The sequence below is a fragment of the Protopterus annectens genome, chromosome 4.part0 (genome assembly GCF_019279795.1).
Source record: "Protopterus annectens isolate FY-2018-M chromosome 4.part0, PAN1.0, whole genome shotgun sequence".
In the NCBI taxonomy this organism is placed as follows: Eukaryota; Metazoa; Chordata; order Ceratodontiformes; family Protopteridae; genus Protopterus; species Protopterus annectens.
The window spans coordinates 1,431,864,550-1,431,880,713 of record NC_056733.1 but is presented as its reverse complement, the minus strand read 5'-3'; the positions used below and the strand labels follow the sequence as shown (position 1 = coordinate 1,431,880,713).

The 16,164-nt window shown below is 44.2% G+C and overlaps 1 protein-coding gene across 1 annotated transcript in view; it reads right to left on the bottom strand.

Moving 5' to 3' along the window:
• The window catches only part of HSPA4 (heat shock protein family A (Hsp70) member 4), a 2,799,623-nt gene that overhangs the window by 2,011,319 nt on the left and 772,140 nt on the right, over positions 1 to 16,164 (bottom strand). The window contains 1 exon segment of the mRNA XM_044069267.1: positions 10,309 to 10,408. Within this exon segment, the coding sequence (XP_043925202.1) occupies positions 10,309 to 10,408 (100 nt within the window).

Genomic DNA, 16,164 nt, shown 5'->3' with positions numbered 1-16,164 from the left:
GTCCCTGAGAAATAGTTTCAGGGTCGGCAACAGGGCTTTTATAAAGAAATGTGTGTGAGTCAGGGACTCTATTATCAGTCAGGCTTAACTGGGGCTGGAGGTAAAGAATCAGGATTTAAGATGGATTCAGTATACACATCATCCACAATGTCTAACACCGGCGGAATAGCAAGGGGTCTGTGTTGAGGTAATAAAAGGAAGTCTCTGAGCCTTTTCTTGGATTCTGAGTAATCGTGGCCTTCCCAATGGAAATGCTCCCTCATGGTATGCAAGGTTTCCCCAAAGGAGTACTCCCTCAGGCGGAGAGGCTTATGGAATTTGATTCCTCAGCCTCAGAATCCTCATAAGGGTGTAAGGAGTATCCTAGGTCTGAGGAAAATCTGAAGAGATGGATACCTGGTCGGATGAGTCAGTCTGCATCCTGTCTAGGCCTTTTATCAGGAGGGGGATGGGAACCTCTGATCAGAGTGATGAGGTCTTCGGCCATTTTGAGCATTTGTTTCTTAGGCATGGAGGCCTGTCCTGGAGAATGCTGTATTTGTTTCTTTGCCTTTAAAGTAGGTTTAGGCTTAGCAGAAGATTTAATGCTTAACTGAGTAGGTCTGAAAACACCCTCTGAAGCTGCTGGTTGTTCAGCTACTCCGGATCCCTCTGAAGGGGTAGTTTCGGTAGTCTGAATAACTTGTGCGTCCGAAGGCCCAGCCATCTCCACGTGGGAGTCAGAGGCGGCCTGTGGTTCTACAGAAACGGTAGTCAGGGGCTGCGAAGGCGCCTCGCTGAAAACCGGAGAACCGGCGACTGGCCTAGAAGAGGCTTAGTCAGTTTTGGGTCTCGGATGCCTATCCTTGTCTTTGCACTTTTTATGTATTCCGTTCGTCGGAAGTTCCGACGGCATGGTATAATTGAATTTTCTGCCAAAATAATGTCGGGCAAAATCAGACGTTTAATAGTGCGCTTGTTAAACCTAGCACAAAACCGACAACCAGTGACATTGTGGTCTGGGCCTAGGCATGGGATACAATAAGAATGGAAATCCTTATGAGGCATTTGCTTTCCACAAGAAATAAAGTTAACTTTTACTGACATCGGTCTGAAGCAAGAAAAAGTTTCCGCAAAGTACAGTTTTGTACCTACCATAAATGTAGATGTCCGAACAGGATAGCATCTGCAGTCCTAACAAATGGGTTGTCCTGTCGTCAGGCAGCCCTTCGGTCGGCCGGATTCCAAAGTCTGGGTCTGGCCTCGGCTGGTGTCACACTTCACCCATCATCTCTGCTGGTCTTCGGGTATAAAGGCATCAGCCGACGCCAGTTGCCCTCTTGGAAAGCTAAATTTTGGGTAAATGCCAATGTTTCCAAAAAAGGTAGAAGGCAAACACAAAAAATAAGCATGTATGTACATATATACAAACAAATACACCATAAGAGATCCCCCCCCAGCTAGCTATTAGGAGGGTAAATACCCTAGGAGTACCACAGAGGGGAAGGAGGGTGGGTAATCCTGACTGCAGATGCTATCCTGTTCGGACATCTACATTTATGGTAGGTACAAAACTGTACTATGTCCTTCAAGGATGCATCTGCAGTCCTAACAAATGGGTAGAATACCATAGCCAAACTAGGGGAGGAGGAAGAAGAATTATGGTGTAGTTAGGATCCCTTGCAAAACAGCAGTGGCAAACCCTGCTCGGGATCTAGAGTATAGAGGTAAGTTATAATGCTTGGCAAATGTATGCACGGAGGTCCAAGTAGCCGCCTCAATAATGTCCTTGGTAGCCACTCCTCGTAAGAAAGCTCTGGTAGTGGCTGTAGCCCTTGTAGAATGAGGCCTTATGTTCTGTGGAATTTGCTTTCCATGGTAGGAGTAACAGAATCTTATGCAATTTCCTATCCACTTGGAGATTGTCTGTTTGGAAATTGCTTTTCGTTCCCTTCCTGTTGCATAAACTACTAGAAGCTGGTCAGTTTTTCTATTGCCCTTGGTTCTGTCCAGGTAGTAGCGCAACTGTCTATGTACATCCAAGGTATGCAGCAGTCTTTCCCCCCTGTTCTGTGGACTGGGAAAGAAGGTAGGTAGGTGGATTGCCTGGTTTAGAGACACTCTGGATACCACCTTAGGCATAAATGTAGGATTAGTTCTCATGGACACTATCTTGATGGAAGATTAGGAAGGGTTGTACTGCCATTAAGGCCTGTAGTTCAAACCCTTCTTGCTGAAGTAATTGCCAGTAGGAAAGCAGTTTTCCAGGATAGGTGTTGAAGATCTGCTGTTGCTGCTGGTTCGAATGGAGGGAGTGTCAATTTTTCTAGCACAAAGTCAAGTCCCATGCTGGTAATGGTGGTTTCCTAGGAGGTTTTACATTCTTGATTCCTCTGAGGAACTGCCTGAGTAGAGGATGTGGGAAGACAGGGGGATCGAAGCTGTATTCTGCAGAAATAGCTGATGCATGTATCTTGGAGGAATAGGACAGGCCTGTATGGAGAAGCTCTGCCAAATACTCCAGGATGTTGGCAATATCTATCTTTGACACATCTTTTCCTCTTTCAGTACTCCAAATGACAAACCTTTTCCATTTTCCTGCATAGTTCCTTCTTGTTGAAGGTCTGCGGGCCTCAAGGATAATGTCTTTAACACTTTGGGATAAATCTGGGTTAGTTGCGCTTATGTAATGTTCCAGGCAGTCAGTTGCAGAGTTTTCAGGTTTGGATGCATGATGTTGTAGTCGCTCTGAGTTAACATCAAAGGAATCAGGGGTAGTGTCCACGTTTCCCCCCCCCCCAGAGACATGCTCCTCAGCAATGGATATCAATGTTGTCTTGGCCAATTTGGAGCTATCAGAATTATCCTTGGACGTTCCTCTGATTTTCAGTAGTACCTTGTGCATCAAAGGAAGAGGTGGAAATGCATATGCTGTCAGGCCTTTCCAACTGAAGGATAGAGAGTCCACCTTCCAAGCAAGTGGGTGGTATGTCCTTGTGCAGAATTTCTTGAGCTGGTGATTGAGTGGGGATGCGAATAGGTCTATTTGTGGCATTCCCCATTTCTTTGTGATGGCCTTGAAGATGTCCGGGTGTAGCATCCATTCGTGAGCATCCGAGGTAGTTCTGCTTAACATGTCTGCTAGGATGTTTTCTTTTCCCGGTACAAATATTGCCTGTAACTGAATGTTGTAGCTCAGAGCCATATTCCATAGGTCCAGAGCCATTCGGCATAGGGGGTATGAATGAGTGCCTCCCTGTTTGTTGATGTACCACATGACTGTGGTGTTGTCTGTCCTTATCATTAATTGGCCTTCTTTGAGGAATGGTCTGAAATTCTGGATTGCTAGTTTTACTGCCAGCATTTCTTTTTGATTTATGTGCAGGTGCAGGTGCAGCTGATCTGGAGTCCATAATCCTTGAATGCATTTGTCCAGCATGTGGGCCCCCCAACCTAGGTCTGAGGCGTCCGTTGTGACGGTTTGGCTTGCTTGAATGCTGTGGAAGGGCAAACCTGGGTTTGACTGGCATGCTTGAGCCCACCATAGGAACTCTTGTTTCAGGCATGGGATTAGTGGTATTTCGGTTTCTAAGCTGTGCCTGTGTTGAGACCATAAATTCTTTAGGTACCACTGTAGCTTTCTCATATGCAGTCTGGCATGGGGGACCAGGATTATGCATGATGCCATGAAGCCCAAGGCCTGCAGTACTTTCCTTGCTGTTAGTTTGTTCTGCTTTGTTAATGCCAAGAAGTAAAGAGGGAGTTGTTCTTGTTTTTCTGCAGTTTGGAATGCCATCTGTTTTACTGTGTCCAATTCTGCACCCAAGAATGTTCTTGTTTGGGATGGTATCAGTCTTGACTTTTTTAAATTGACTGTGTATCCCAGGGCTTGTAGTAAGCAAATGACTCTTTGTAAGTCTTGTGTCAGCTTGCTTTTGTTGTCCGCTTGTATCAGGCAGTCGTCCAGGTATGGATAAATTTGGATTCCCTGTAGCCTGCAATGAGCGGTTACTGATGCCAGGCATTTCGTGAATACTCTGGGCGCAGTAGATAAGCCAAAGGGCAATGCTGAGAATTGATAATGCTCTGATCCTGCAAGAAATCTGAGGTATCTTCTGCAATTTGGTCGTATGGGGACGTGCAGGTATGCCTCCTTGAGATCTAGAGTTACCAGCCAACACTCCTTGCCCAGCATGGGAAGAAGTTGCTGTAGGGTCAGCATTTTGAATTTTGGAACAATGATGAATGTGTTTAAGCGGACAGGTCGAGAATAGGTCTCCAACTTTTCTCTTTTCTTGGTACTAGGAAGAGTCTGGAGTAAAATCCTTTGCCCTGTTCTGTAGGTGGTACCCTTTCCACAGCTCTCATCTTTGTTAATTGAGCTATCTGTTTTAGAGCTTCTGTTTTTTGATTTGGTGGTAGGTTTGGCATTCCTCTTTTTACTGGTAAGTTGTGGAAATGAAACCTGTAGCCTTGGTCTATAGTTTGCAAAATCCACTTGTCTCTTGTGATATAGTGCCAATTTTTTGAAAATAAGGCTAACTTTCCGCCTAAGGGTGCTGCTATTTTTTCCCTGGTAGGCGGTGTCAGAGCCAAGTCACTGTGATTGTCCTGTTGCAGTGGCAGTGGTTGTGTCTGTGCCTCGTTGGTTATTGCCTTGCCACTGGCATCCTCTGTAGGCACCTCCTCTGGATTGATTTCTGCCTCTGGAACGTCTATTCCTGCCTCTGAGATTTAGAGGAGTCTGGAAAGGACCAATTTGTGGAAGGCCAGTTCCTGCTAAACCTTGGGGGCTGAACCTGTAAGAAATCTTTAACTGTTTGTACAGATTTTGCCTTCTCTTCCATTTTCTTCATTACTTGCTGGGCAGGAGAACCAAATAGACTGACCTTATCCATAGGAGCATCTAATAGTTTTGCTTTAACATGATCCGGCAAGACCTGTTCTTTCAACCATGCATGCCTTCTTATAACTGTGCCAGTCATGGCTGATCTAAATGAAGCCTCCAGTGCATCATAGCCACATTTTAAAGAATGGTTACTAACCTGCTGAATGTTATTCACCATTTCTAAAACATATTTCTTATCTAAGGAATCATCAGAGGACAGTTTCTTAGTTAACTGATCAAGCATAAACTCTTGGTATTGGATCATATGAAACTGACAGTTCAAAGCTCTAGCTGAGAGAGTAGCAGAGGTGTATACTTTTTTACCCCATCTCTCTAAGGACCTGGATTCCCTTTCAGAAGGGAGAGGGTTTTTCGCTGAGGTCGAAGCTACTGCCTTAGGCCCCTGGGAGATAGTCTCAGGATCTGCAAGGGGAGCCTTGTATAAGTGGTGATAGGTTTTACAGGGTACCGGACACTCATCGGGCTTGGCAGGGGCTGGAGGTAAAGTATCAGGAGCAGTGCAAACATCATTAAATGCATCATCCACAACAGGAAGAACTGGAGGTATAGCTAAGGGCCTATGTTGCGGTAAGTGTAGAAAGGTCCTAAGCCTTTTTCTTGAATCTGAGAAATCTTGTCCCTGCCATTGGAATTGCTCTCTCATGGCATGTAAGGTTTCCCCAAAGGAAAATTCCTCTGGTGGAGAGGCAGAAGGTATAGATTCTTCAGCATCGGAATCTTCATAAGTAGAAAAAGGAGCCTCTGGATGGTCTGTATTGTCTGAATCATCAGAAGAGTCATCTGAGGACACTGGCTCAGGGGGCTCTGCTCTAGGTCTCTTTTCTGGAGGTTGAGAGGCCCTGTCTGGGTGAGATTGGGATCCCCTTATTAACGAGATGAGATCCTCTGCCAGAGTAAGCATTTGGGAACTGGAACTGGGCCTGTGAGAGGGGGGCTTAACAGGCACAGACTTAGCAGTTTTGGCTGCTTTAGCCCTGGCAAAGGCCTTTATAGACATGGCTGCAGGAGGCCTAGCAACACCACGTGCTGGGGTAGAGACATCCAAAGGGATGGTGTCCGATAATTCTAGAGGAACCACATTAGTAGGCAAAACTTCAGAGGCCGATTCAACTAGGGTAGCAGGAGCCTCGGTAGTAGTCATGGATTCGGCTGAAGATTGACCCGTTTGCTCGGTTTCGGCCGAAACCGAGACACTCGCGGTTTGCTTAACCGTGGTTTCGGCCGAAACCATGGACTGCGAGTGTCGGTCTTTTCTTTGCGTTTAACAATTTGAGAAGTCGGAGGATCCGACGGCATAATGTACGCAAAATCTGAGCCGAAAAACTGTTCAGCAAACTCCGACCGACGCCTAAGCGTTCGACGGTTGAAAGATGCACAGGCTAAACAGGCTGCTACGTCGTGGTCTGGGCCTAAACAAGGTAAGCAGTAAGAGTGGAAATCTTTATGAGGTATTTGTTTCCCACAAGTTAAACAGTTATTCACTTTTTCTGACATCGGCTGAGGCAAGAAAGAGTCCCCAACGGGGTACTTAGCTTTTTAGAAGTCTTCGAAGTAGTATTCGGTAGTAGTAATCTCTGGATCTGACCGACCGGCACTTGCGAACAGCTTCTGCTTCGGGCGCCACGCGGCAAGAAAGACTGAGGAAAATGGCGTCGGCTGATGCCTTTATACCCGAAGACCAGCAGAGATAACGTCGGGTGAAGTGCGACACCAGCCGAGGCCAGACCCAGACTTTGGAATCCGGCCGACCGAAGGGCTGCCTGACGACAGGACAACCCATTTGTTAGGACTGCAGATGCATCCTTGAAGGACATCGGGGTACTTAGCATTGTAGAAGACTTGGGTTCCGGATTCCAAATGAAAATCTCAGGAGTCGGCCGACCAGCACTTGCGAACTGCTTTTGCTTCAGGCACCGCGCGGCAAGAAAGATTGAAAAAAATGGCGTCGGCTGCATCTTATATAACCCTGTCGCACTGACAATCAGTGAGTAGGCGACAGCAACCGACACCAGACCAAGACTTTGGAACTCAGGCCGACTGGGGAACTGCCTGACGGCAGGATAACCCAAGTGTAATGACTGCAGCAGTGCAGATCCGACCACAAACTGATAACCCTGGACATCCTCACTCCTCCACCTCCCCCAATCAAAGAAACAGTCAAAACCTTTCCAAAGCAAACTTCAAACTACTTGCATCCGAAGTGGAAAGCGTCACTATTCCCTTGCAGAAGGATAATGATATCCAGGATGCTGAATCCTACACCAAGGCACTCAATATGCATCTTCAGGATTGCATGGACCGTGCTATCCCAAATAAAACCAAGACTCCTTCCTCAAGCAAGAAACCAGTCTGGTGGACCCTGGCCATAAGCAAACTTTACAATAAAAGGAGGAGTCTTGTACAAAAAAAGGCCAAATCTCAAGTAGAAAAATCATCCCTGATCAGCATTAGTAAGAAACTGAGGGCCCTCATCAAGTCAACTAAAGCTAATTTTGAAAATAAAGTTGCCAAGAATAACCATAAGGCCTTCTATGGCTTCATCAAAAACCTAAATGGAAATGCTCAGGTCTGTTATGAGCTAGTACAAAATGGAACAAAATACACTAACATTGCCAACATCTTGGCTGACAGGTTCAGTGCAAATCCCACCCCCCCCCTCCCACCTACAGGGCCTATTACCATTCTAGTGGATTGTGCAAGTCCAATTATTACTGATACGTTGGTTAACAAGACTCTCTAAAGCTAAAAACACTGCCTCCATGGGACCAGATTGTGTCCCAGGCTGCATCACACACGAAATCCAAAAGGAATTAACCCCGCATCTTAATACCCTGTTCAGTCTCAGCCTCTCCACAGGATATGTGGCCATAGAATGGCGCACGGCAATGGTGGTCCCGCTACACAAGGGTGGGGCCACAACGGACCCTGGGAACTACCGACCAATAAGCCTGACCAGTCTGATCTGTAAGGCTATGGAGCAAATCATTATGGAACTCAAATGGAGAGATTGGGAACCTCCAGTCGCTGGACTCCACACAGTTTGGCTTAGTCAAGGGCAGATCATGCCTCCAGAACCTGGTGGATTTCTTTGAGACAGTTACTCAGGCTATAGATAAGGGAAAGGAGGTACACAGTTTACCTTGACCTTGCTAAAGCATTTGACACCATTCCCCATTCAGGTATTATTGATAAGCTCACCAGCCTGGGCATAAACCCTTATATCACAAGATGGATCGCAAACTGGCTCTCAGACAGATCCTATAAAATAAGAGTAGTGGGATCTATGTCCGAATCCAGACCAGTAACGAGTGGTGTGCCTCAGGGCTCTGTCCTGGGGCCCCTCCTGTTTGGCATATACTTCTCAAAAGTACAGGCAAGCACGGAAGGGCTGTGGCTGACTAAGTTTGCGGACGACTGCAAACTGGGTGCTATAACAGAGTCTCTGGCCGACATGGAGATCCTCCAGAAGGGCCTAAATGAGACTGATGCATGGTGTCAAAGCCATGGTCTCAAGCTAAATGCAAAAAAATGTGTAGTAGTCTCCTTTGGAAAAAACAGAGTACCCGCAAACTACAACATAGGAGGTAATCTCCTGAAATCTGAAGAAATAAGGGATCTCAGGACCCAAGTAGATAGTCCACTTTCCTTTGATAACCATGTTGCCAAAGTGGTTAGAAAATCCTTCTGTGTGACCCACCTGATCACGAAAGGGTTCGCATCAAGATCTAAGGATGCAATAGTGCCTCCTCTACTCTTCCCTCATCAGACCCATTAGAGTACAATGCACCAATTGGAATGTACCTGGCTAGACATCTCCAGCAGCTGGAGAGACCACAAAGGTACCTAACCAAGAGGATTACTGGCCTCAAACAGTTGCCCTATGCAGCACGATTGAAAAAGCTAAGACTGTTCTCTGTTGCATACCGCTTTCTCAGAGGCAATCTCTGTCTAACGTACAGAGCCATGTCCAACCCAGAATTGAACATGCTCCATCTTAGCAAAATCAAATCTACTCAAGCTACACGCTCTAGGGATATAAACATCAACACAACAATGAATAGAACATGCTGGAGGGATAGATTATCTTCGCAGAGACTTCCCTTACTATGGAACAGGGTCCCGATCTACATAAGACAGAGCCCCTCACTATCACTCTTCAAGAGGAACCTTGATGAGTGGATGGGTAAGAAAGTTCATACCGGGATCACACCAACAGCACTACTAGATAGGGGCCTAGGGTACTAGCTGCTAGTACAAGGGTCTAGGGAACTACTAAAGGGTCAGTGAATACCACACAACATGGCTTGGCTAATATATGCCTTCAGGCAGATAGCCCAGTACCAACCTATGAACATTGGAGAATGCATGTGGTCAGTTTTAGGCTCTGAAGATGCAAATGTCTGCCCAGAGGGGTGAGACAAGATCTGAAAATGGTTCCAGTGTCCACGGTGGGCAAATCAGGTGAGACCAAAGGAAGGTGAACAAGACTTGTCAAGGCAAAAGTAACAATGAGGACTACTTTGCTCTTCAACCTATGCACTTTTTGAAGAAATCTGGGTATCAGGGGGAAAAGGGGAAAATGCACAGAGACAGGGGGGGGGTGCCAAGCATGAACTACAGCATCTCTTAGTGACTGTCCCTGAGGAGGGATCAAGGCAAAATAACTTCTGCATTTGATGTTGAAAGGGGACAGTTTCACAGCAAGGCTGACCCCATTTGAGAAAGATCATGTTTGCCACTGACCGATTAAGAGAACACTCGAAGTATCAGTAAAACTCTGCTAAGCCTGTCTACTAGGATGCTGTACCCCCCGAAATGTGCGGTGCAGTTAGGAAGCAGTTGGAAGAGACTGCCCATTGCCACACACTCACTTTCTCGACAGACTAAGTTCTGGTTCCTCCTGGTTTGTTGATGCACCACACTACCAACATATTGTCCGTTTGTATCTCAATCTTCCCTAGGAGAAAAATGTGTAGTGTTTTAAACCTTTTCTGCATTAACAGAATAAGGAATAAACCTGTCCTTCCAAACCAGAGAATACTTGTGCTGTGGAACAGACTCCCAATCCACAAATTAAGTTTAGCCCTGTCCATTTTCAACTTCAACTCAGATCTATGGATGGAAAACAAAATTTACCCTAGGACTGCCCCCTGTACTACTAATGGACAGAGCCCACTCCTAAATGCTTTACCCCATACACAGATCCCCTCGAATCATCTACAGTAAGATTCCAGTCATTCTTATATAATTATCAAGCATGGGATGAGTAATGCCAATTTACAACCAAATGGGAGAGGTTATTTCAAGTACACCAAGAGAAACTGGCTCGGATTAAAATGGCCTGCAAGAGCAGCTAGCCTAGTACTTAACTAAAAAAACTATGAACCAAAAAATGCAAGAAAAAAAAGCATCCAACTTACCTGCAGTGTTTTCATTAATTAAACGCAAACAGTTTAGGCCAGCAATTTGTGCAGCATCCATTACAGACCTCCTCTCTGCATCTGTGTAGAAACCAGGAACCTAGAAGTATCAAGCAATACCATAAAATAGAAAGATTAAAGAGCAAAACAATGTTAACATTCCACTTGAAGACAAGATCAGTTTGCTTCATTTTTTACTTTAATTGGGTAGGTAAGTCTGACCAAAGAACCAATTTCAGCCACAAACAGCCAGGAAGTCTTCAAAATTACCAAAAGGTAAGGTTATCAATAATTACACTGTATAATAAACATGCATCTTATTTCAATACAAATGGTTAGTAAAAGTATTACATAACAGTAGATGTTCAACTTCCTCACTGATGCAGTTGCCTATAGCTGTTTGGGTTATATCCTGCCTAAGATACAATACAGACTTCTAAAGTCTATGGCTCCCTTTCACATATGCCAAAACTGCTGCATCTGGTGCGCCACAAGACAACAGCAGCTTAGTTGGCAGTGTCTTCAGCACTTTCCTGCCTAGCAAAATGGAAATGAGCTTACTTATCTTGTACTTATCTTGATGCCCAAGAGTGTTTCGGAACACAACTTTTATTTCATAAATGCAACTATATACACAAAAAGGAGGGAGGGAGGATGCATCTACTGCAGCGGTGAGTAATTCAAGCATCAATGTTATACATGCAACTTAAACAAATGTACTGTTTTTATCACTCACTGCTGTAGTAGCCTGTAACTATTTATGTAGCTTTCAATAACTTGCCTATCAAAGGAGAAGGAAGGATTAAGCTCCAGGAACTCCAATGATCCTAGCATAAGCCTGGCCTAGACCCGGAGAAAAATCTATTTTTTGATGTTTTGTAAAAGTATGTACAGAGAACAAACTAGCTGCCTCTAGAATGCTAGCAGAGTCACCCCTTTCCAACACGCCTTCAAAAAGACAAGGATGCTATAGACTGTCAATTCTGCCTGGGACAGACTTGACATGATGGGAACAAAAAGGAATAGCAAGTGTCAACCATCTGAGCAGAGTCCTTCCCTATCCAAACGTAATTTGGATCACTGGATAAAGAAAGTACAGTTGTGCACACTTACCAGAAATGTAGATGTTAAGAGTGCATTCACTGTTGTAGTTCATTACATTTGGGTAATCTGCTGGCAGGTTGCCTTCAGTCGGCCTGATAAACAAAGTCTTGGGTCCTGCGTCAGTTGCTGTCCCTTCTATGACGTCTGGTCATCAGGGGTATAAAACATGCAGCAGATGCCATTACATCAGTTTTTCTTGCCCCAGATGGCAGGTGCCCCCCCCCCCCCAAAATGCAGAGCAAAATAAAATTAAAAACACAAAAATATACCTCCAATCAAAAGCAAATACACCAAAAAGGCTTTTAAGCATAGTAAAAGAAAATAAAGGTGTAGTAAGAGAAAAACAGGGGGCTGGAAGGAGGGTAACCAGGACTGCAACAGTGAATACACTCGAACATCTATATTTATGGTAAGTGTACACAACTGTACTATGTTCTTCATGTTTCACTGTTGCAGTCACTACATTTGGGTAGATTCCCAAAGCTATGGCTGGGAGGATGGATTTATACAGCATTAGGACCATCTATAAGGCCCTACAAAACAGCAGTGGCAAAGCCAGCTCTAGATTTAGAAAAAAAATTGGTAAGTGATAATGCTTGGTGAAGGTGTGAACTGAACTCCAGGTAACAGCTTCTAGAATATCCCTGGTTGGAACACCTCTGAGAAAGGCTGCAGAAGTAGATGCAGCCCTGGTGGTATGAGATCCGATCCCCTGGGGGATAGGTTTTCCATAGTGCTTACAGCAGAAATGAATGCAATGGCTTATCCATTTAGAAATGGTATTGAAATAGCCTTTCCCTCTGCCCCTGCAGCAAATGCCACCAGCAGTTCAGATTTTCTTCAGGATTCAGTCCTGTCCAAGTAGAATCTAAGTTGTCTGTGCACATCCAATGAGTGCAGAATACGCTCCTCCTCCTGTGGATTGTGAAAGAAAGTTGGTAAATGAATGGACTGATTAAGAGCCACACTGGATACCACCTTGGGCTTGAAGGATGGATCGGTCCTGAGTGACACCCTGTCCGCATGGAAGATGATGAAAGGCTCCACTGCCTTAAGGATTTTAACTTGTAATAAAAAGATACTGGTGATGCAAAAGTAAAATCACCTACAGCTTTAATGAGACAGGATACAGATAAACATAAAACTGACTTGGCACTTTCACCTAACTAGGGCATCTTCAGAGCCAGTTAAAATATTAACAAGCCTTTATAAATGAAATTCAAACAACATTGTAGCCAATGAGCATTCAAATGCAACGAAAATGAAATTATCAATTGTCTTGAGAGTTAACTCTTGCTGGTACACAAAAATTTCACTTGTCAAAAAGTTTTCCACCCATATAATACAGAAACAAACAATTTGCAATGAGTCTCAAAAACATCCTTCCTTTGAAAATCCCTTGTGTTTCTTTGTTGCAAAATCAAACTTTTCAAATACATAATACTTTGTTAATAAAAGGAAGAGCGTGAGGCAGATACAGTTTCAACGTATCGCAACTGTTACACTGTTCCAAATATATTGTCTGTGCGCCAAAAGCAAAAAAGTTAAAAAGTTACCAAAAAGTTACCAAGTAGAGCAATAGTTCTGAAGCATTCACAGCTCCTTCCAGCTAATTCGAATTTTTGGTAACTTTTTTGCTTTTGGCGCACAGACAATATATTTGGAACAGTGTAACCAGTTGCGATACGCTGAAACTATCTGCCTCACGCTCTTCCTTTTATTCTTATCTTAATATCTTTGCCTTCAAAGGAGCGTGTTTAAACTGTCAATATTTATATCCTCATATTCATTACATAATACTTAGTGTTTTAATATACATGCCAAAGATAAGGTATCATTAATGCCAGGCCATTTACTGGCTTCTAATCTAATTTGCCATAGGCATTCTCTTACTTCAAGCATGTTTTTGTAATCTCCACCAAAATCTTTGGTGTATAATCTATCAATGACAAAAAATATAAATTTTTCATTAAAGCTGTAGGTGAATTTACTTTTGCATCACCAGTATCTTCTTTCCACTGCCATAAGGGCCTGTAGTTCAGATATCCTTCTAGCTGAAGTGATTGCTAAAAGGAAGGCCGTTTCCAAGAAAGAAATTTTAAGTCTGCAGTAGCAGCTGGCTCAAAAGGAGGCAGAGTGAGTTTTTCCAATACAAAGTTAAGGTCCCAGGCAGGGGTTGGTGCCCTCGTGGGTGGTCTCAAGTTTTTGGCCCCTCTGAGGTATTGCTTGAGCAGAGGATGAGAGAAGAGGGGAGGTTCTGTGTTGTAATGAGCTGAAATGGCTGAGGCGTGGATTTTAATGGAGGAAAAAGACAGGTCCTTGTGAAGCATCTCAGTTAAGTATTGCAAAATCTGAGGTAAATTGGGCGCTGCTCTGCTCATCCCTTGAGATATATTCCAGGCACAGAATCTTTTCCATTTGTCAGCATAAGATTTTCTAGTACTAGGTCTTCTCCCCTCCAAGATGACATCCATCACAGGTTTGCTGAGTGATGCTACGGGTGAATTTAAGCGATTAGCCAAGCTGCAAGTTTCAATGTTGGGAGCTGAGGGAGCAGAACTTGGTTCTCCTGCTGAGACAGTAAAGAAGGTGTCTGTGGCAGGTGCCATGGAGAAATTTGAGACAATGCAGGAGTGGGTACCAGTGTTGGCGTGGCCAGTCTAGAGTAATCAAAATCATTTTTGGTTTGTCCTGTTTGACATTTAGCAGAACTTTGGAGAGTAGAGGTAGAGGGGGAAATGAGTAGACTGATTTTTTCCAGCTGAAGGACAGAGCATCCACTTTCCAAGATTTTTTGTGAGTTCTTGTGCAAAATTTGTCCAACTGGTAGTTCTGGGGGGAGGCAAATAGATAGATGTCTGGGCTCCCCCATTTGCTTGTCAACATGTTGAAAATCCGTGGTTCCAGTTTCCATTCATGTGGGGCCATGAGATTTCTGCTTAGCTCGTCTGCCAGAATATTCAGCTTTCCTGGCAGGAATTGAGCTTGTAGTTGCACTTGGTAGCTCAAGGCCATGTTCCACAATGCCATGGCTAGTCTGCAGAGGGGGTAGGAATGTGTACCCCCCAGTTTATGTACCACATAACCGTGGGGTTGTCAGTCTTCACCAGTAGTTGTCCTGGATGAATGCAGTCCTTGAAGGCTGTCAGAGTATTTTGTACAGCTAACATTGCTTTTTGATTGATATGCAACTGCATTTGTTTTGGGCATCATTTGCCCTGAATTTACTTCCCTGCCAGATGAGCCCCCCATGCATAGTTTGATGAGTCTGTAGTTAGGGTTTGGGCGGCAGGGGGTAGTGTGAATGGCAGCCCCTTGTGCTGGTGGCAGGCCTCTGCCCACCATAGGAACTCTAGGCGTAGGCAAGCTACGATAGGAATCATTGTTTCCAGGCTGTGACAATGTGGACGCCAGAAACTTTTTAACTCATTAACCCAGAGTACCTTCTCATGGCGCCTATATGCTTAAACCAGAGTGCGCCATGAGAAGATACAAATTTCAAGTCGTTACCCCCCCAACTGTCATGCACATTTGTACTTCACCTTAATGTAAAACAAGCTGAAATTGTAACAATGTGTAATTTACCTTCTGTAGTTACAATTCAGCTTATTACATTAAGGTAACATTAAAAATTTTGTAGAAAATTGGGTTTGAAAGTTCTTTGTGAAGCAAGTGGTGGCAGCCAATCGGATTCTTGCAATCCAAGCCACCACTTGCATAACACCTCCACCCCCAAACTAAATTTCTTTTGTCTTCTCTAAATAAAAAGAGGGTCCAGCAGCAGGTATTTCTTTTTCCAAAGATTTGGAGATTTCACCTGCCGCTGGATCCTCTCTATTACCGGCATTCAAAGATTTCTCGGCTCGCACTACCGGTTCCCGGTCAGCTTGGCTCTTTTTTGTCTTTTTTTTTTTTTTTTTTTTTTTTTTTTTTACTTCTGTATATTTTTTCAAAGACTTGTGCTTTTTTTTTTTTGCTGGCAGCTGTGCAGAAACTTGGAGATGCAAGTAATTTAATGGTTCTTCAAGATCTTGTTCTGCAATAAAGGTTTAGGTTTAGCTGTGCGGTAGGTGGGACCGTTATTGCTCCCCGCATGAGAGCCATGGTATGCGGTACATTAGGTAGACAGACAGTATTGCACACTATATTCATACAGCATCAGGATTGTGGTGCGTTTTATTCGTGAATCCTTATTATAATGCTGGGTCATTGTCTCTCGTGTGTGTGTAAAACTGAGGTTTTCTGATACTATATGGATGTAGAGTATCTTTCGAAGTCTCCCTTTGCAGTTCACTTGCGTACAGAGTTTCTTTTCAAGATGAGAATTGCGGTCTTAGAAACCGATGTCAGAGCTACTGTCAGTTCTCCCCACTGACTGATAAAACGGTCATTTATTGTCCATGCAGTTTTTTAGTCAATTGTGCTGACTGATTAACTTTCTCTTCCACTTTGTAGTTGGGGACCTGGCTTAGGGCAAAATAGAGACTTGACTCAAGGATCGATCCCCATTTTTTACTTTCTTCTTGGGTCATGCTGTCCTGAGGACTGAAAAAAAAAATCTAAATTGCTGGAAATTTTTGGCGCGGTCATGCCCCCCCATTCCCCATGACTGACTGGGCACTCGGTCGTCATTGTAAATAATGATCGTTGCATTTGTGTAGTGTTGACTTCAACAGCTCAGTCCAGGAAGGAGAAAACCTTGCGTTCGCAGTAAGTTCCTTTCTCAGAGAATATTAGAAAATGTAGACATCT